The sequence below is a fragment of the Mastacembelus armatus genome, chromosome 24 (genome assembly GCF_900324485.2).
Source record: "Mastacembelus armatus chromosome 24, fMasArm1.2, whole genome shotgun sequence".
NCBI lineage: Eukaryota > Metazoa > Chordata > Actinopteri > Synbranchiformes > Mastacembelidae > Mastacembelus > Mastacembelus armatus.
The window spans coordinates 14,880,430-14,903,084 of NC_046656.1; the positions used below are offsets into that span (position 1 = coordinate 14,880,430).

General features: G+C 38.7%; 1 protein-coding gene across 3 annotated transcripts in view; it reads right to left on the bottom strand.

Moving 5' to 3' along the window:
* The window catches only part of man1a1 (mannosidase, alpha, class 1A, member 1), a 106,113-nt gene extending 98,253 nt beyond the window's left edge, over positions 1–7,860 (bottom strand). For 2 of the 3 annotated variants that reach the window (XM_026318270.1, XM_026318269.1), the window contains exon 1: positions 7,142–7,860. In XM_026318270.1, coding sequence (XP_026174055.1) covers positions 7,142–7,648 — 507 coding nt within the window. In that variant the 5' untranslated portion in view covers positions 7,649–7,860. The remainder of the gene's footprint in view (positions 1–7,141) is intronic. The other variant, XM_026318271.1, reaches the window with a different exon arrangement.
* Positions 7,861–22,655: the final 14,795 nt, after the last annotated feature.

The window sequence follows — 22,655 nt, forward strand, 5'->3', positions numbered from 1 at the left end:
CACACTGACTTGCTCTGCTGTAACAATCCATATTAATATATGGATTTAAAATATCTAAGGTTTTGGAGGCTATCCGCTAGGATTATATATTTACAGTGACTTTATTATGCTGTTACAGTATTCATTATTTCGATCTTATGCTCCTAACCCAGCATGTTGGCCTTGGGGTAGAGGTACAGCATGATTTGTCTTCGCACCATTGACGATGGACATCCTGATATATTACACTGGCCAACAATCTCTGGGTAAATTCCAATTCATAACCTCTGCCACAAGAATTTACATTCACTGCTTCAACCAAATATTTATCATCAGAGTTTCTTCAGTCTAATCCCTGATGAAAAATATTCAGGGAATTTTTAGATAAAATCTTTGTATTTCGTCAGCTAGTTTGTAGACAGATTTTATTTATCATGCAGCTTGTTATCGGTCTCCTTTTTCTCTGCAGAGGTGTTTAAAAAGTGGATGTGATATTTTTTGATTCAACTCAAATGGGCAAATATTAAAAGATAGAGTACAGATATTCTAAGAATAGAGACTAATAACAAAACCACTTCCAGATGATTTTTCCTTTATTTATCAAATTCTATAAATATATAAAGAATTGCATTTCTTTTCAAATGAGCCACTTTGTTGTGCTGGAAGTGTTTTCATTATGACTGGGCTGTTATTCAGCTTACTGACATAAAAGGTTCCACATAAATGCAGCTATTGATGACTTCTCTGTGTTTGCTAAAATTAGCACTGGAAATGAACAGGTCTTCCGTTTGCAGATACCCGAAAGGAGTCTGCTGTCTGCATTAGTACACACAAGTACTGTACGTTAATGTGCTGCACACACACACATACCTATGCAGGAAGCAGCAGAGCTGGTTGTGAGCCACAGCTATTATAGCCACTGGGCAATTAAGCAGAGCATCTGGTGGGGCTAGCAGTAGTCTGACATGCACAAACACACACACACACCCACACATCTGGTTTCCAATGAAAGAAAAGAAGAGGTAGTTAAGTCAAATGGTAAAAAGACTCACAGGCTGCAAACCTAGCCTGAGAAAAAGACAGAAACATCAGATTTTATTTCAGGCTGTTAAGAATACCAACACAGAAAAATGAGGTTCTTTTTGCTGAGAGGTGTGTGTCTGCTTGCAAAGACACACCCACATGTGCACACAAAGTGGAAAAGCAAACCTCCTTAGAGTGAGTCAAAACAACTGAAGTGAATCCTGAAGACAACGGAGCAGAAAAAGAGGAGAAAAGAGAAGGAAGAGATGTGTAAAAAAAAGGGAAAAAAGAAAGGGAAAGAGGAAAAAGGAAGCAAATAGCAGACATGTACAGGGAAACAGAGAAGATTGATGTTTCAGCTTTCTTTGACAGTTGACCCTAAACAGTGAGAAACTTTGACAAACAACTAGCTTCTAGCTTCACAGCTCTCTCAACAGCAAGATGTGTGCAGTGCACTAGTCATTGCTTACAGTACAGTTTCCTCTACGTGTATATATGTGTTTCAAACAGGAAGACGTGCTGACAGAGGTGATAGGCTGACAGGATGTTAAACAATTGTCCTTTAAGATAATGAGCTGAAAGGAGTGCATACAGCAAACACACTGTCCTTATGGTTAGTCAAACACTCATTTACATCTTATCTGCATACCTTAACAGCAACAAGCTGCACCTTATCTCACACACATGTATGCACACGCACACACACAAACACGTATGTGCGCGCGCGCACACACACACACACACACACAGAACAAGAAAACTCAGATAGGAATCAGATTTTCAGCTCAGAGCAGAAAAGATGGGTCTGTGTGTATTACGTCTGTCATATTTAACAACTGCTGTCACAAATACAGATCTTATTCAGTGGTTCTTAGTACAATTCCAGGCCTCCCCATAGGTGCTTGAGGGAGTTCCAGGAGGTTCCCTGTATACAAAGGAATACATTATATGTGTATTTTATGGCTGTGATATGAAATGCTGCAACTATCCACAGCTGAGTTGGACTGAGACCAAAATACAGAAATGTTCTCACACTCAAGAGATCAACAGACTGGTTTGTGCACCAGCCAGGCAATGATCCAGCACATACACTGATATCTTTTTCAAACAGGAAGCGTAACTATGATGCAGTTCCACTGAACGTAGGTTTGACGTGGGCTTGACCTATTCATAGATTGTTACAGGTTAATCACTGCTCTTCACTGTAAGAAAGTTCTGTTTCGGTTGTGACCACGTCATCTCGTCATGCATGTTCTGTTTCTGTTCTGCTCTGGAAGTTTCACCTTCACATTAAAGTCATTAAATTAATGAACTGGAAAGTGGGCCACGCAACTCATCCATTCACCCATTTAGCTTGGCTGCTAACACAGGTTTGACCAGCATCACTGGGTTTCTCTGAATGTTGTACAACTGTGTGGTCAAACAAAAAAAAAAACAAACTTAAATTTGTGTACATTCTGAAATGTAATTCAATCCAAGCTGGTAAGAAACATATTACTAGCAGGCAGAAAAGTTGTTTACCCTGTCGAATAATGCTGGTGCTCAAGAATCCAGCATTGACCCCTTCTACCTTCATTTTCTCTCTGTTTATCAGCCAAGGTTTTCATTATTACACCCTTCGCTCTTGCCGCCAAAGCCTTTCTGAAAGCAGGGAAAAGTCCAAGCCACAGACTGAAAAGAGGAGGGGAATGCAGAGTGGTTCTCTGAGCAGCTTCTGATTTCAAGACAGAAACAGATTTCGATGATTGTAGGACTGTGGTGGTCAATCACAACAACCTATTTATCCTTTACACAGTGGTCCCTGCAGCCTGCCCTGTGCCCACCACAAACATATCCTTGGACGACCAGATCAGATGTCAAAGGGCAAAGTAAGAAGACTGCATCCAAGAACTTAATGCTCAAATAATTTACAAGGCTTCACCTAAATGACACCAAAGTCACCAGAGGTTAAGGAGGGTTTGTGTGGTTGCGCTCGGTCAACACCATTATTGGCTTTACTGAACACAAAGTGCAGAGAAATCAAAGAAAAAAGATCTGTGGAGGAGTGTAAGCCTCAAAACCTCAAACTGTCAGTTGCAGCAATGATATATGGTTTAAAATTCCTGAAAAAGAATAAGGTTGATAATTTTTTTTTGTCATTTCATTAATGCTTCACAAATTATGCCAGCTCCTGTACGTGCTCTTTAATTATTATGCACAAGTTAACCTGCTGCTAGTTTGATCCATTTATATGCAGAAGCACAGCAAATCAAGATGCTTCCAGCACAAGCACTTTCAACAATATCCTTAAGTCATGGGTCAATGTAAACTCTTAAGATGGAAATCAACCAACCACAGTAGCAGTATGACATCAACATACTATTCCATTTGTGGTAGTGGTAGTGTAATCCTTAAGGGGAGACATAAAAATCTTACTGGAGTTGAATTGATGAGTCAAGCAAAAACATTTTTAGGGTTCGAAGATGTAAAATGTTAGAATTTTATACTTTTCTTTCCCATTTGTGAGCCTACACTGAAAGTGTTAGAGCTGAAAATTGCTCAATCACTCTGGAGTAGAGATTAAATGATTTGTTGATCAAAATGTAATCAGCTCCTATTTTGATAATCATTTAATCATTTTAGTCATGTGTCAAGCAAAACTGACATACAAATGCAAGCATATCCAGTCAATTTGCCAGCAGTACGAGGATTTGATGATTTGTCATGTTCGACTATAAATTGAATACATTTGAATTGGGGCCTGATGGTTAATTAAAACAACCAAGTACAGGGTACTAAGCTATAGGCTATTTTGTTGACATTTCATTTCTTTGATAAAACAATGAATTGATTAATTGAGAATGTTCTCAGCAGATTACAGATTATAAAAATCGCTGGTGCAGCCCTAAAATGGAGATGTGATGAGCATTGTTCACTTTCTGCTGATATATTCTGAATAAACGATCAACAGATAAATTTAAAAATTAAATTGCATCATATGTATCATGTTGCATCATATATATGCATTAAATGCATCATAAAAACAATCATTTGTTGCACCTCCAACAGGCATTTACTAAACTGAGTACCTCACATTTACCTTTCCTATTGATCATCCTGTTCAGTTACAACCACAACTGCCAGACCTACATCAATAGCTGAGACAGAATACTGATATAGGCAAATCATACTCACTTTGATGACATCTCGTACAACTGACACTGGTGTTTAATCATATGAGGCATAACTGGCTGTTGGTTCTATATTGATCGTAACTATAATATAGACTCATTTGTCAAAACCACTCCACTTCTTTACTGATCTCCCTTTTAATAAACAGAAAACACATAGAATATATTTTGTATATTGAATGTTAGCATAGTCACTGCCAGGATGCTGTGGTGTGTTTAAGATATTTACTTTAGATTTGATCAAGACTATTGTGTGCTTTAAATTAAGCTGAGATGACTGTAATGCATAATTCTACACTTGATCGTTGTAATACTTCTATTTTTATTTTGGAAGAAAAACATGAATTCAACTCCACCATAAATGCTGTAGATTCTGAATTTTAGGTGTATTTTTGTTGTACTTTAAATCATTACACTATCTACTCTAAACTTACAATGAGTTCATTACTTGCTTCATTTGGCTGGTTGATTTGGCAGACCTTTGCATTTGTTTTCCTATCACAAAATAATACCCTGTCATGGACCAATTCCGCAAGACTGCAAGTTTACTTTAAGGAAATAAAGATTAATGGAGACACAAGATTGCTGTCCCATCTCAGAGTCCAAACAACAATAACATTTTGTCCGGTGTAAGAATGACATGTACTAAAACTCATATCATCGTGTGTCACATTTGTCCCCAAATGCTGATGTGGGCACCTTTGACAGCTGATCTCAAGACGCACTGTTCTGTTTGAGGGATCTGGATCTGTTTAGTTTACTACTAAAGACAAAATCAAATCACCAGCTGATTATTATAAAAATGTTACAAAGAAACAGTAGGTGTGTGTATGTATTGACACAAATTTCGTAATCCAAATGAAGCTATTCAAATCTTCAGAAACCCTTAGTACAGGGCACTCTTTTTGCAGATTTAAATAAACTTAAGATTTGGTCATTTAAAGAACTGCATGATAATCTGTTTCCACTCTGCTCAATAAACACAGATGTTTGCCTTAATAAACTCTGTACTCAAAACACTTCTCTCCCTGGTACCAGCAGTTTGTTGATTTTCTCTCAGCTCACTGTTGTTGTGTCACATACTTCACAGTTGAATTTGAAAACACAAACAGAGAGCTTAGGGGAACACAATTTTGTATTTTGGGCATCCTTAAATGAACGGTATTTGCTATAAATTAAGGGAATGTATCTCTAAAGTATGGGGGCAAGAGAGCTGGGGGGTCACAGAGATCTGCTGGAGCCAGCTCTCTTGGGGAAAAGGCAGGGGTACACCCTGAACAGGTCCACATACAGATGAACAACCACACACACTCACCACAACCACACACACTCACTCCTATGGGCAATTTAGAGTCACCAATCAACCTGACATACATGTTTTTGGACTGTGGGAGACACAGGGAGAACATGCGAACTCCACACAGAAAGGCCACTGCCGGTTCCGAACCAGGAACCTTCTTGCTGTGAGGCGAAACACCAAGCCACCGTGCTGCCCATGAAGCACAAATATCTGATCACTCTCAAAAAAAAAAAAAAAAAGGCTAATATCACTCAAACTGAATGTCTACACACAAGTCCACCTGCTCAATCAGGACACCAGTCCCTTATCTTCTCACTCACTCACCCACTCAATAATCCTCAGTGTAATTCTGCCAGTTGAATACCTGAATGAATCCATAATCAAATCACTCCCATTGTGTGTAGATCTATGGTAACTACCCTCCAAAAGCCCCACATGAAATCGCATGGAAAATAACACCAAAGATATTACTGTGATTTCCATCATGATTTGGTTAAAAACTTCAGAGAGGATATTGTTATTTCAGAATGGGAGAGATGTGATCATAACACCACAAACAAAGCAGCCACCTGAAACCACCTCTGAGACTTCACCACTGGGCTTTTGACTTATTTCCCCACACACGCACACACACACACTGCAATGACAACACAATAACACCAAACATGCTACCTGTTGGTGTTTTTCACCCTGCTGCAGGCTACAAGCCCAACGTTTTGTTTTCACCTGTGTGTAATGATAACACATCAGGGGGCACACCAGCTACTAAAATAAGGGGATATAGAGGAAACACTGTGACGTTACTTCAGTAAATGAACATCAGTGTAAATTCTGACTCCAATTACTAATAACTACATGATGCAAAAAGATTGCTATGGCAAAATAAAAAGAATATACAGGACTCCCAAAAAAATATCTTCAGGTTACAAACTGTGGACCACACTGTGAATCTAGGTCATATAAAGAACAGGGACAAGCTAAAAGATGGGTTTTTATCCTGCGCATCCTTCTATATGCTAATTGGTCCAAGCTGTTTTTTAGGCCAGCCCATTATTGTCACAGCCACGGGAAACTTGACAGACAGGTAGATGAGCCCGGAGGTGGGGGGCGGAGAGTCCTTCCATATCTCCCAGGAACTGACTGTTACTAAATTTCGTTTAAGAAAAAAAAAAACAGAAGGCATGCCAAACTCCGTTTAAAAACTGTCAAATCAATGTGTAAAATTCACCAACAGGCATGTACCGATGTCAAACATGGGAAAAAGCATTCAGCTAAAAACTACCGAGTGTTCTGCTAATTTCGGTCAGAAATGATTAACTATAAACATCTGATTCAGCAAAAACGTATGTTGTATACCTCTTCTTCACTCACCTGGCACAGTGCTCCGTGATGTAAAGTAAGTTAAGCTGCATCGGCGGAGACGTCAGTGAAAACAAGCGAACATTTTGTAAAAGTTGGAATATTTATTCACGATTTTTCTGGGAGGCGTGTTAAATGTGGACCAAACTGTAAATAGGTTATGAATGATGTGTCTTATATTCTCCCATAAGTATCGGCTGTGTCAGCCTGAAGATATTTTTCTGATTTTTGTTTTTTTTCTTTTTGACAGAGTTTGGAGTGTTTCTCCGTGAAAAGCACAGTGCCTGAGCTCAACAGATCCTGAACTTACCTCTTTAATTTTAGCCCGTCTGTCCCTGGTTTCGGGATCCAGAGGTTCTCGTCCAGTCGCTCCGGGCGGGCGATGGTACGGAATGATGGGTATATTGACATGCTTCGTCTCTTGATCCTTACTCTCCTTTTCTAATTTCGCCTTGTCATTGATAATTTCTTGCTTTAAGTCTTCGGGTCGTTTTTGTAGAGTATCCTTAGCCTCTAGCAGAGCTTTTTCGTGGTCTTTCCTGATTTTGGCCAGGATCCTCTCGTCGTTTGCAGCCGAACCTGAGTCGCTGCTGTCCGGACTGGTGCGGGTGTTGGTCTCCACCGCGGAGGAATGAAAGAAAACTCCGCTAAGAAGCTTGGATGAGTCCGGTAGGAAGAAAATGGCCCCGAAACACAGGGTTATAAAAGCGCTGAAGACTAATAACAAAATAAATTTCTCTGTCAACCTGAAAGAGGTCGGGCTGGCAGACTTCCTATTCGGGGTCGCGGTAAAAGGCAGAAGAGTTGCAACTGGCATTTTCCCCTACTTCCTTCAACAACTCGAACAACAAAAAAATGAATTTAAACGGTCGACTTCACTCACGTCGGACTCAATCTCGGTTTATCCCGTTCAGAGATCCATTTCCAAACCATCTAAAACGTGTCAAATGTAAAGTAACAGTGATAAATCTCCCGTGAAAAGTTGAGGAGTAAAGCTGCTGTCCATACCAGAGACTCTCTGCAGACAGACCGAGTCCAACGGCTCATACAGGAAACAACGGTAGATGGGCGTGACTGACAGCCGCGATGAGCTAATCACTTCCCGCCCTGTGAGTGGTGGGCGGAGGGGGGCGTGTCCTCTACACACCGGGTATAAAAGGTTTGACAGGCGACACTTAGGCTTTTCTGTTAACTGGACTGGACCTACCGGAGACTTTGGTGCTCTGAGTGAATTTAGGCAAAGTTGATGATGAGTCTGGGATTAGTTTCTGTTCTGTCCTTTCAACAAGTGACATGAAAACACTAGTAGTGGATAAGTAACTAAGTACATTTACTCATATATGGTACCTAAGTAGGATACAATTTTGATTTGATTATTTGTTGTTACTTCATACTTAAATATTGTACTTTTCACTTCACTGTCTTTATTTGATAATTGTAGTTTCTTTTAGAATCGGATTACTTGTGGGATATTGACAGCCTACCAAGAAGTAGCCTATGTATTTCAATTTCAAATTCAAATTATAAACATTTAAACACCGTCTATAATACATTGATAATTATATTCCAATTACATACAAAAGTGCCATTCTGCATACTGAGTACAACAGAGTATTTCTACTTAAGCAAAGTATAGAGTACTTTTTCCATAATTGAAAAACGCAACAACACTGATTAAATCCTATTAGCAAGTATTGCCAATATCCAAAGCCCACATAGTTTAAAAAATATTTATTGATTTCACATCTGTGCAGCTGAAGGTAAAGTCAAGTTTGATGTTTTTTCTGGACAGCTACACGGTTTTCCTGTGTGAATCCTGACATGTAAAGATATCACCATAATTCAACAGAAAATCTGTCATGTAGAAAACTTTGGTAAGTGTAAACAGCTGTAAAATTCATTATCCTGAGTACATTTTATTTGTAGTGTCTGTCCTTTTGCTGATTTTATATATATGTAATAGCGGCCTTTTACGTAGATTTTCCAGGTGACACTGAATGTTCTCTTGAAATGCATAGATATGTTCTTTTAATCAAGTAAAGGCTCTGAGTATCTCTTCCACCTCAGCAATTCCTTATCAGCTTATCTTCTGGCCATGCATGTGACTACATCATGTGTCTCCTTTAGCCCCGCCCTTACTTTTGTGAACTGGTGACTTGTGAAAAACTAGTTGGATGGCTTCAGTCATAATGTGAGTTAACAGGCAGGTAATTAGAAAAAAATCCATCACAGCTGTTGTTGCTTGTTTATATACCACCAAAACTTTAGAAATGTAAAGTACTTACTTACAATTGTAAACATGCAGGTTGAACAGAGACATAGCAAGCCTTCTTCACAAAACACAGCTGACTACCATTACAAGTCTTATCTGTTTCTTAGTGCAGAGTGCTTATTATTATTCATAGGCTTAACAAATGGAGAGAATCCCCACCCCCCAATGCATACTGACAAACAGACCTGCATGAATACATGTACTCTTACTGATGAGATCCTTGATCTGTGTTAGTCTGTGTGTATGTGTGGGAGATAAATGGCCATCATTTCAGTTGTCACTACTGGTGATTAATAATAGTTTGAGGAACTAGTCAGTTATATGGATGAAACATGCAATTTAATCGTAAATAGAGATTGAAATTAGTCATAGTTAATACTAGAGTTTTATCAGAAAGAGAAAAATATCACTTGCTCTGTGCTATTATAGATACTGATGAGGGTGTGCTCCTATCTTCAAACTGAATGTGAAAACCTATTTGTTCGCTACTGAACATTTACATTTCTATACCCTACATCACACACTGTTCTGTTTCTAACAAATTGCTTCTATACAAATACAAATCAATGAATTGAAAGAAGAAATAACATTTATTATTGAAAGCTTTGTCAGTTATGTAATGTACTTCACCTATACCTTCCCTGCTGGTTTACAACAGCAAAGATGCAATGTCTAATCTGGGGATGACAGATGAATGCTGGCATATTGAAATTCTAATTCTGGGATGACAACTTGTCTAAATGATGACACGCATCTGTGTGAATACTTTCTCACTCTGAGATTCAAGTAGAAAATTCAATCTGGGATGAAATGTATGGCATCTCAATATAGACCTAAGATTCTCTTGTGGCAACAGTTTTGACAACAGCTGACATTCTTTCCTGCATAACTTCATCAAAGTTGACTTGTTCACGGGGGTTTGTTTTTTTATCTCCAGTAGCTGATGATAATGTATGTATCAAATTTTCCCAGCAGCATTGTGGTTTTCTAGGTGAGGAGGAACAAATAATTCTTTGAAGCTGGTTTAACTGCAACAAAGTAGTGGAGGGTAGACCCCCTTTTAAGGTTCACTCATAGAAAAAAAAATCCCCTTTGTATAGTGCTTCACTATTAAACCTTAAATTCAGCACTTCCAGGTCGTAATTTCACTTTTCACCATACCCATTTTCCCTTAACCTGCTGGGAAAAGCTGTCTACATCAGCCTTTATGTAGCAATTACAAGTAAGACATGGGACATTTTTGCCTGCAACACTTCCTGTTTCCTATAATAAACTGTTATGACAGTGTGTCGACACTGAAAGGAAACTTTCCACTGAGTCTGCTGATGTCAACACTCCCAGGTAATAAAACTCCAAAACTATACATTATTTCATATTTATAGTAATGCAACCCAACTTTGAGAAAGGGATAAATTCCTTGTGTAGAGTAAGGTTGATTTTAAATGTTCCAATGAAGCCATGAAGCTAAAGCTGCAGTGGAAATATGTCACCAGTCCAGTCCACCTTTTATCTTTCTGCAGGTTGATGGATTGGTACTTTTGCTAGAGGATAAAGGTTGCTGTAGAATCTGGGCTTAGTCCAGAGAAGTGGTTTAAAGTCCAGCTTAAAACTGTGGTGTGAAGTTTGCCAAGTCCACTATAGTCCCCCTGGCTTTCACACTTCCTTTCTTAATCATCCCCACACACCTAATGTCATTACATAAGTATGAATCATGGCTGTTGGCGAGGTTGATGTTGTGGTTTCCAGGTGACACTGAAAGTCCTCTTGAAATGCCTAATTAATTAAACATAAATTATGAAAATACTAACACCAGGAATTGAGAACATTTTTTTTGAGTATTCTCAATATTCTTATTCAATGTATCAAAACAGGCCTGTAAGGACAACCCTGCTGTCACATATGTCTGTCTTGATTATTGATTCTATTTGTGTTAATAGCTGACTGTATTTATGTCCAATAGTGTCATCTATTTATTTTCAGTTTTTACAGTGGTAATTGTAGCTGAAGTTCACAGGTTGATGTATCGTTTTTCTTCTATTTCACCACCATAGTTCAGTGTTATTTTCCATGTGTCATGGTAGTAATTACTGAGGCAGTTTCAAATGAGTGAGATTTTTATTAAACTGATATCACTAATATTGTCAGCTCAGTGTGCCCTGGGACTCCACTGTCAGTCAATTTGCTGATGTAAAATAGGCCATGCAGTCATCACACAGCTGTTTGATGCTTCTCTCTCTCTCTCAGTCCAAATATAACCTCGCCCCAATCTGATTTAACCACCGTGGTCTCATCCCCCGGGCAAAATGGACTCATTTGTGTGGTGAGAAAAAAAGAGAGGCACAGGAGAGAGGAGAGAAGAGGGAGAATAGAAAGTCCAACGGAGAAGAAAAGGAAGGGTTTAGAGGACAGAGGGGTATGAAGTGTGGTAGTGAATAGAAACTCTGATGAAGGGAGGAGAGGAAAAAAAGATGAGATGTGCTCAGTGAACGAGGTCACTAATTGGGTTGAGACTTGTAGCTCCCCTGCAATCCCTTCACTTCGTTCTTGACAGAAATCAAATAATTTGAAAATTCTTTAATAAGAGCAAGAAAAATGTTAACTCTGCAGTATGGAAGCAGCTGAAACATTACAGGAACAAAATAACAAGACTGTTTTGTATGCTTTGGCCATTGTCACATATACTCAGCCTATGTATAAATATTAATGCAGATTTAAGAGTAAACCAAACAGTCACTATGCGCAACCTCAAACCACAAATATCTATATCCACATCGACCTTTTGAAAACCATATCTGTCAATACCTAGTCATATATACAGTACAACTTTTTAGTTGGAGGAGGAAGGATTGGCAGGACTAGCCTATTAATCCAGGTTGAGCTGTGGAAAGCCCCAACAAGAAGCTGCCCTTGAATTGTAGACAGAGCACAGATCACCTTCAGTTTATGTGAGATCATAAGCCTTTGAACAGACACCTGCATTTTTGTCATTCCAAATCCTACCTATTGCATATCCTCCTATCCTGACATTTCCTGGCAGAGAGCAGCTAAGTTGTCTGGCCATCTGGGTTTATCTAAGGTGAAAGGTAATGTTGCATTTTAAAGTGGTTTATTAATTTAGCCATAGTGTTTGAGCAACCACCACCTAACCTTCTAAGCATCCTAATAAATATTTGAATGAAATATTCTGTTGTTTATTTGTTTATTTGACTAACAAATGACCTCAATATCCAAAACATCAGGCTGAAAAAGTCCTGCAGGCAACTGGAAGTGCATGTTTTGAACAGGTGTGTCTCCAGGGAAGAGGTGTGAATACTGTAGCTCTTCAAAGCTGTTGAGTGTGAATATCAGGTTGGAGCTGAGAGGTCCTTGACAATCCAACAAGAGTGTTGTGGAACACCAAGTCCTGTCTGGGCTTCAGGGAAATCTTCTCTCTACCTTCCTGTCAATGGTAAAATGTACTCTTTCCCAAATCTTGTCCTGAGGCTAATTCTGAATCGCTTTACATTTGTAGGCGGTGACAGTAAGCACACACATCTGTAAGATTAGAACACATTCACAGTGAAATCCTAGGATGTGACTTTACTTTCACCTCAACAACAATCACTTTCTGTGGTGGCATCAATCAAATACATATTTTAATATATATTTAAATCTATTGTCCTGAAATTAATATCATGTATTAAAATGCCACAAATGCCAAAATACAGTATGCAAGTGACAGCCACAAAGCAAAAAAAAAAAAAAAACATATGTCAGACTGCTGTGGTATGTACATGAAGTTAGTTCAATCTAAACTAAACCAAAGAGCTTTTGATAAATTTCTGCTATCTTGTCTCAATCTAGATTTTGTTTGCTTTCTCCCACTCCTTCCATTCACACATTATATCACCATATATGGCCAGTCATCTTTCTGCCTGTGTTCATCTGCCCTTGGATGGTGATTTTTGAATATCTTTTTTTCTCCATCACCACCATGAGAAGATGTTCAGATGGATTTACCTAAGAGGGTCCATCTGCTGCCTGCTGGCTTTGCTGCACCACCACCAGCATCGAGACACTCCTTCTACTACAGTAGATTCATATGTGTCTGCACTTAATGAGAATACTTCAGTTGCTGAAGTCTGTATTTGCTGTTAACCTAAATAAATTTTGGTAATAATTAGTTTGACTACACAAATAGACTCACCAAAGTATTTTTCATTGCTGTTTAGGAAGCACTTCCACACTCAGATTTATCACAGCAGAATTTAACGATTTGGCCAAATAAGGTCTTTACGTGTTCAGTTAGAAGCACTGGAGTTCTGGTCCAGCTTTAGTGAGATCCATTGGTGAGATTGTTTTGCTCCCACAGCAATTCTTTACATATAGAGTAAAAACCCTGATTAGGATGTGAAAAGTAAATCCCACCAGTTCTGTGCAGATTCAAGTGCCGTTCCCACCAGTTTTCCTGAGTAGGGCTGTGTGGAATGACAGGTCTATATGGGGAGAAAATCAGCACTGATAATGAAACGAAAATGACACTAAAAGAACGGAGAAAAACGGCACAAATCTTTTTTCCTTCCAAACCCTGAAACAGCAACTGAACCAGTGTCACTGCCACTTCACATCTAAAGTAGAATAGACAAGCTTCCCTCAGCAGTCTTCACTGCTAGCCACAAGCAGAGCTCCTCAGCAAGGTGGGCTGCTTCCTTACGAGCTCTGCTTCAGTGTAACTGCCTTACTGCCTATAGGTGTTTGACTGTTATATTGAAGCATGCATGCAGATTCTGTATGCATTCCTTCATTATGAGTGTGTTTTTGCATTTATGTGTGTTAGTATATGTGTGTATGCATGTAGGACCAGCAGGAAGCCATTCTCTTACCAGCTCAGCACCTGCAGCATCTGCCACCTACCTGCTGTGCTCACAGCTCAGCTGCCGGGAATTCATCATCACAGCCTACGTTCAGCCATCACATCCAATTATTAGGCGATTTGTAGACACACACATTCACACCTAGCAATGCTGCATCACTACCCATTACCATTCCACGCATCATCACTGTAAGACAGGGTTGCAAACGACAGGAAGGACGCTGAGGGGAGGAACACTTATTGGTTTTTTTATGTGTTTACCAGAGCTAGCATGGCAGTGTGTTGTGGCGGTCGCCTCAGAGCAAGAAGGTTCCAGGCTTAAATCCTGTTCAACCCCCGGGGGCTTCCTGTGGAGTTTGCATGTACTCACTGATAATGGATGAATGTCTCTGCCAGTCCCACTAAAAGCTGTCAAAGAAGATTTTCATAATGCAGTAAAGTGCAATTGAAATCATATTTAGCTATCCCTTTCTGTAGCCAGAAATATGTATGTCAGTATGTTATTTAAGTGTATTGCTAATAGTTATTTAGTATCAAAAGAAAGAAAATATTAGAAATGTTCCTTTTCATGTCAGGGACTGGAGCAGCCTGTCTTTGTGTGAGGAGCACAACATTTCTAAACCGTCCGTGACATTTACAGTAAGTTTATGTGCTATTTAATGTGCTGCAGCTGGCTGCTAATTAACTGAATCTAGCCTTTAGCAGGAAAGCTAAAGTGTGTTAAGGTCTGTGGCACATGTGATGCAGGCTGTGACCATGTGCATCACCTATGAAATAACAGAAAGAACAATGTCATCATGTGTTTTTTAGCTTTGCCTCTGTGAAAGCTGAACTCATTTTAAATAAACTGAAAAAAAAGCCTCTTCACCAGCCCCAAACACACTCATCTTCAGCTTTATGCACAAGGACTCCTGCTGTATCAACCAGTGCTGCATATAGCAGTACCTATATGTTACTCAGCATTAAAATGTCTCTTTTTACTGCAGGCTTGCACTGACATATGGTCAAAAATCATGTCTATACACCCCTATACATGAATGCACACAAGATAACTAGAACTGGTGTCGTTTTATGTATGGAGTTGGCATTGAATGCATGCTTAACTCAAACCTTTTACAAAACTAAAATAATAATCTGAACTTTTCTATAACCTTCTGGTAAATATATTCAAGTTCCAGGGGTACTATGGCTGTTTTTATTTTCTGCTCCTTGGCTATACGGTTTTCGCATCACCCAAATTATAGTGTAGTCCCTCAACATAATTATATGAGATATTACACAGAGGTGTATTCCAGCTACTCAGCCAGGACCAAATCATCCATCATCCATTGACAGAATTACACTCATGTGAAACTTGTACACTTGACAGCATTTAGTTAACCCCAATAGCACAAGTGATGGCTGTCATGTTAGTATATAAGTAAAGATCATACCTGCTATGCAAGACATCTACTGTTCTCAAATGTTTAGGCCTTTTGTCACTGTGGCAGGTTCAAATTCACGTACCTGGATCACAATATTAACAAGAAACTGAGGCCCATAGTTTGAAGGACATAGACAGAAACATGCTACAGTCTGGCAAATGACTGGTATACATGCAGGGGAGCTAATGAGGAAAATGGAACAAGTGTCTAGGTGGGTGGGGAATAAGGTGACAAGGCCAGGCAGGAAAATTGCCAGAGGAAATCCAGTGGGTGAGAGTTGCAGGAGACATAAGCAGAGTGGACAAAATAAACAGCACTTGACCATTAATTTCGACAGTTTCGAGGACACATTGAGGAATCACCAAAGTTCTGACCATATGATAATATGGACAATTATCCACTTTAAATAGCAAACTCCTTATACAGTACAATATATTTCAAATGCAAATTTAGGTTTAAAAATTATACTATGTATATTTAATATTTTTAATGAAGGAAAATGGTCACATCATACAGTCTGGGCTCATATTTTTAAAATTCATGTTAAATCAAGTGTAAAATGGTACAGAACTTTTTAAGAGGGTTTATGGAAAAGCTGATGAAATAGCATAACATGGTGTTGAAGGTCACATTGGACAATGATTAAAAAGATTGACTGTTGTGATCAGTCCTCTCTGAATAATCTATATTATGGCCAAAGATTGCCACTGATAACATTCCCCTGGTTTAGCTGGTGTAATGTGATTATCCCTACAACATGCAAATAGACAATGTATATGATTGTGTCATGATAAATATGAAGAAAAAACATGCAATATGAATAATACAAACAAGAAACAAACCCTTTAAATCCCCTTTTCTGTCTTTTTGTGCATAAACACATGGACACAGTATTCAAATGCAACTCTTGCTTTGACAAAAGGGCTTATTCAGTGGCTGTGGTTATGGGTTTATAGCTTTAATATAGTATATAGACACCAGGCTCTATTGTTAAAGCATGTCATTTTGGCTGCAAGATGCAAAGTCAGCCCCAGTTAAGCCAATAAACAAGCTGTAAAAAAATACTACTGCAGCCGAGTCAGCACTATCGACACAAAGCACAGGTGTGTGTGTCAATGTGTGCGTTAGTGTGTTTACTTCTTTTCCTATTGACTTCAACTGACCCATGAAGATTGACTGCAAGCAAGCTTACTGTGGAAAACACACAATAGATCTGTGAGTGGTGAAAATATCTTTCTCAGTGAATGAACCAAAATATACTGGGCTGTTATTTGTCAGTGAAACAGGACCAGGAATTCTGTCACCACAACAGAAACTCTGTGAGGCTGTAAAGCACATTACATAGCACAAAAGATTTTTAGATGAGGATGAAATAATGAGAGATAATAACTCAAGTCACTACATTTTGTGGCAGAAATGTCAAGTTTGACATGAGGATGGTGGTAGAAAAAAGGCCATGGATGTATTAAAAGAGCCAGATATGGCCACTTTTTAGTTTTCCAAGTGAGCATGTGTGGTACTGAAGAAAAACAAAAAAAAATCCACTGTGGCCGACTGTCAACTCAAAATTGCCTGAAGGTGTGAATGTGAGTGTGAGTTTTTTGTCTGTCTCACTAGACCGGTGATCTGTCCGGGGTGTACGTCACCTCTCTGTCAGCTGGCATTGGCTCCAGCCCTCCTGTGACCCTGAAGTGAACTAGGAATTGGACTATATGTGTATAACTACTGTGTATAAGTAGATAAGAGTATATACTGTATACAAATGTGTGTATATCATCTGTACTGCAGCATCATGTCTAGTTCAAATACAGACCAGTTGAAAATATGTGCTTGTTTGTCTGTTTTATGAAAAAAGTGAAAGACTGCACACACACACACACACACACACACACACACACACACACACACACACACACACACCATCCTGTCCTGTATTTGTAGATTAAATTGCAGTCTTAAATGTGATGGCGGGTACTGAAAGGTGAGGTTGTAGCCTACATTTAATATCTGTCATTCTGCTTTAATCCAAGCAACACACACTTTCTCTCACCCACAGAAACACACACACAAACACACACACAAACACAAACACACACACACACAAACACACAAGGCTCCAGGCCCTGGCTTAGAAGCTCCAGGGAAGCCTTGGTGATTTTTCATCATGATGATCCAAAATTAGCTGGGATGTGACGGCTGGAGCACTGCAACATTTCTAAATGCAACGGCATTTCATTGGGATAGATAGAGAACACTGTCACGAATACTAATAAGCGTGAAGGGAGGAGGGGAGGGTCGGGAGGTGTATGTAAAATTTAGAGAGAGGGTGAGAGAGGATAGCATGAAAAAGAAAAGAGTGTTAGATTGGAGAGGAAGAAGATAGAGAGGGAAAGACAGGTACTGTGGCATTTTAATGCCAATAGCAAAAAAAAACAAAACAAAAAAAAAACAGGAACTTGGAATAAAGGAGATGACTAAAAAACACACAAAATTACAGTGGATTTAGTAAGTACTGTATGAGCACCACAGGATGAGAAATCTCTCTGAGTTCTATCCTCTATCTGACAAGGGCTTATCACTTTGAACATGGAAACACAGTTCTCTCTGTTCTTTCTGTCTCTGTTCATGTTAGTAATTTATCTGTACTGTAATGTAAAAATGTAAAAAGTTGTTTTCAGCCAGGTGGGATGCTAATGAAGTATTGTAAAATAGACTGAAAAAAAGAAATGTAGTACATGTGAGTCCATGGCTGTCTTTGTCCAAGTCCATCCTGGAACTTGGCTTTTCAAAATGCTTCAAGCTGATGCAGGAAAAAGACAAAACCAGTTAGCAAACACTGAAAGAACAAGCCTGAGTAACATTTGCAAAAGCAAGAACACTTTTTGGATCTATTCATAGTCGATTTCCTGAAGGTTTCAGAATTTCTCTTGATTTTCTTTCAGCTACAAAATACATAGCAAGTGAATCCCGTGAATGTGTATTTTAAGATGAATGAATACATACTGATTTTTGGTTTTCTTTGGGTACTTAATTCCTGTAGAGTGTTAGCTAAATGTCTCAAATGTTAAATGAAAATGTAATCTGTCATACATTTATGTGAGCAATTCATTTTTATGAGCTTATTCAATAACCTCTGCATTCCTAGTATTCAGCCAAAGATGCTCTAAAAAGCTTTGAGTTAAGCGTAACGCAGCTGCTGCTCTGCTTGCATTCCTGACAGGTACTGAAGAGAGGCATTTATTTCCCATTCAGTAGATATCAAGCTCATTCAAAATCTACACCCCTTCCCAAGGGTAGTAGATTGGTAGTCAAGTGCAGCGCTGTTTTCATCAAGCTTTCAACACGGTAGAGTGCAGCACAGCTGCTGGCACTCCAGATACCTTTCATTGTTTTGGAAAGACTGGCTTGCTTCTTCGCCTTCACCATGTGTCAAGCTTTGTGGTGCTTTCAGTTTGCAAGGGTAATGAGTGGGAATAACAATAAGAATTGTAATTGTGGTTGTCAAGCACTGTACATGTGCTGTTTTATTTATCTACCATTAAATTGGATTTTATTTTGGCTCATCCATCATCTTGCAGTTGCAAATGAACTTGTCTTTTCCTTTTGACTTTACATACTGTACATTTCATTTGGTTTGAAAAAGAGGTTGTCACAGATTTGCATGTTGTGTTCTTTCCAGTGACACTGAGGTGGACACAGTAATATAATATCTTGAAATGAGAATGAATTCTTGGGCACTCTGTGATTTCATTAATAACATTAAAACCTTGTATGTTAAACCATTTCCATAACCAATACATGTAAATATGCAAAGGGAACATTTGATGTGCTCTTGTGTGTTAAAATACATGATTCAAAACAATGTGTCAGTCAACATTATAGTCAAGTAGTCAACAGTAATAAATGAATGAATTTGTTTTGCACGGGCAAGAAATCTCTATAATGACATCAGACATTTCAGGTCAGAGAATTTAATCAACACTACTGTTAATGACTAGTTTCCAAAGACAATTTAATTTTGCTTCCAGTGTAGACAAATTAACTCACAGTTACCATTTGCAAAACAATACGTTAAATAACGTGGTATGAAAAGACGTTCTGTGGTGCCATTTCAATTTGGAATTTGGCATTTAAATCTTACTTCATGCAATTCAGAACATAAAAACAAGGAAATTATGCTACGTAGAGCTTTCAAGTTGCAGCCTCAGGATAAAGTCAAAGGAACCATAGATCACACATTAAAGAGTAACAACAACAACAATCAGGTGAGTATTAAATTGTATTAATCCATGTAGAGGAAAGAAGTGACAGCTGAAAAATACTGTGAACCTGACATGTCAGTTAAAATGGAAAGGTTAAGAGACATTCACACACATAATTTCAAAATGAACTGTGTTTCAGTTTGCTCACCATTGTTATCTTTGGCTTCTACCCACTGATAGTGGTGCAGAAACTCAATGATTGGCTGTTTCCTGCTGAAATGCAGGTCTACCTTAACATTTACAAGTTTTTTTTATGTACACAGACTTGTACCTTTGACTTATTTTAATCAAAGACACAGTTGTTAACCTTTAGTACTGCTGATTCAACTGGGACAGTTTCATGTCAGTCCAAGCTGTGAAAATGCTTCAGCTGTGACTCACGTTAACAGTCTCTTTGGGAAAATGAATAGGAATTTTAATACCAAAACAATGGGTGCCCTCCTTCGCAGATCTGTAGCAGTGAACACGCACTCCCCTATTTTTCTGTTCATGACGCCTTTGTACCTGACTCTTTGTCATATAATCTGGAATCAAATTAGTTGTAAATGTTCTCATTTACAATGTGGTAAATTAAGAATGATGTGGCTACAGCCTTGCCGACAGCCGCAGAGCAATGGGAAAACAACTACTGAGACAGAGAGAGCATAGAGAACATAAACTGTGATCATCCAAACAGGAGCTGCGATGCTGTGATGCAGCCTGGCAGAAGCCGCAGTGTGTATGCCTGCTGGAATGACATAACCTTGCTGTGCACTCAGCAGAGGAATGAGTCAGGGATGAGGCCATCCAGCTACACAGCAACCTGAGCTCCCTGCAAGCTGTCTAAGCTGGAGTGACATGGCTCGCTGTGATAATACTGCCAGCAATCACAACATGAGCATGAGGGCTTTAAAATGGCTACAGCTGCTTGATATGGTTGACTACCACATGGCACATAGCTAACAAGACGTCTGTGTCAAGTAGAACATGGGAATGATTGGTTTCTATATTGTAGCATGAGGGCAACATGAAAAGCAAACTAGGCATTCAAGATTTGTGACAAGTTGACCACCAAGTGGACTTGGCCATACCCATGGATTTGAACCTAGGAGACCGATGACATTCATCCACTGCACAATGCTGTCAAGATGTCAGAAATAAATACATCAGTAAAACTGAGTTGATAAATTGCTAGTTTCCTTGGGAAGGTCTTTACGGCTGTACATTTACACCAATTTACCGTGGTCTCTAATTGGTCATTCCACAACATTGCTAACAAATGACTAACTATGAGCCATGTTTTTATTTTCAGTTTTTTTGACATTTAGTACCACTGGTCAGCAGGTGTTGTTTCCATAGAAACAGTCTGGGGTTGGTGGGAGGGTAACTTTTTAGGACTATTTAGGTTTAGAAGAAGAAGAAGAAGAAGAAGAAGAAGTACTTTATTAATCCCCAAGGGGAAATTAAATTGTTACAGCAGTTATTCTCATTTAAAGTTATTAAAGAATTTAATTAGTTTAGTTTAGTTAGTCTTTACCCTATGGAACTGTCTAATTTGTGCTGGACAAGGCTAAATAAAATAAAAGAATCTTCTTTATCCATGACCAAATTCTTTACAAAATTGAATTGACATCAATAGTTTTTTTTAAGGAATCCTGATACCATAAACAAAATAACAAAAATCTGGGACTGAGGAACCTACTTGATACTGGTAACAAGGATCACCACACAGGCATCACGTAAACACATTTTTCTGTCATACTGTTGACTGAATTCTTCTAAAAGAATGACTGGAGTGTGTCAAAACAAAACTTGTTTAGTGTATTTGAGTGCCTGGTGCCACAACAGCTTCAGTAGTTCGACTTGACTGTGAGGAGATGTGAATATTCTTTGGTGCGTTAAAGGAAGTGGCGCTACTTTTATAGCACTGCACTGCAACAGGTAGCAGTGACCATCTGTCCCCAGCAGGAATGTCACACCGGAGTATCTCTACTTAAATATAAAGTTATGATGCTTCATCTGTCCCAGTCTTTAAACAATGTTAAACAATGTAAGATACTGAAAAACACAAGATTTATGCAGACATATTGTGGGTGCTGCCATCACTCATGTAGCTTTAGATGAAAAGGGTAAACAAGTGTAATCAGTTGCAGGAAAATACTCAAAATAAGGTTGAAAATTGTTTTTGCCTTACAAAGGACTATTTCCATATCCAATATTCTTTTAATATTGGTTTTTGTAGAACACCCATCCCATTGTCAAGGTAAATGAACATGTAAACTCGTAGTTCTGCAAGTGAAAAGAATAACCCAGTTTTTACAATCAGCAAGGTTATTAGACATTTCACGGCAATATGGCCTAGTTATGCATAGGGCTGTATCTAACAAATAATTTTCATTCATTTACATGATCAATGTTTAGAAAGTAGTGCATAATTAACCAATAGCTGTGGTTATAGGTTGTTAGTGTGCCTACCTGGTTACTGCTCAGGATGCAAACATACAGACTTTCAGTCTAACTTAAAAATGTTTACGCTCCATTCTTTCATGCTACGGATTCCCAGTGAAAAATTGACTCCATACAGTGTAATCTTAAAGTAAAACCCATTTAGTTTCAATCCACAGTCCACAGCAGAGTGACATCTGTGCTCAAGCAAAATATCACGTGATCAAGTGACATCTTCAGTTCGATTGAGCCACAAAAATACATTAGCTTCGACCTTCAGTGTTTTCTCTCCAAACAGAGGATCTGTGGCTGGAAAACCATGGCTAGCATCTCAGGTTGACAGAAGACCTTATCATTGACATTGCTGACATTACCCCCCCCCCCCCCAAGCTTCTATAAATTACATACAATAAACAACAACATATTTATGCTTTATAATTCCTCCAAGACCTTTGTTTACTATTTGTCCTTCAGTGATTTAAAAAGTAATTTATTCTTGTAGCTGTCAAGGTTTTAATGACTGTTTGTAGCAATGTACCCCCTGGGTATATGGCTGATTACGTTCTGATGTATCTCAGTTTTTATTAGGT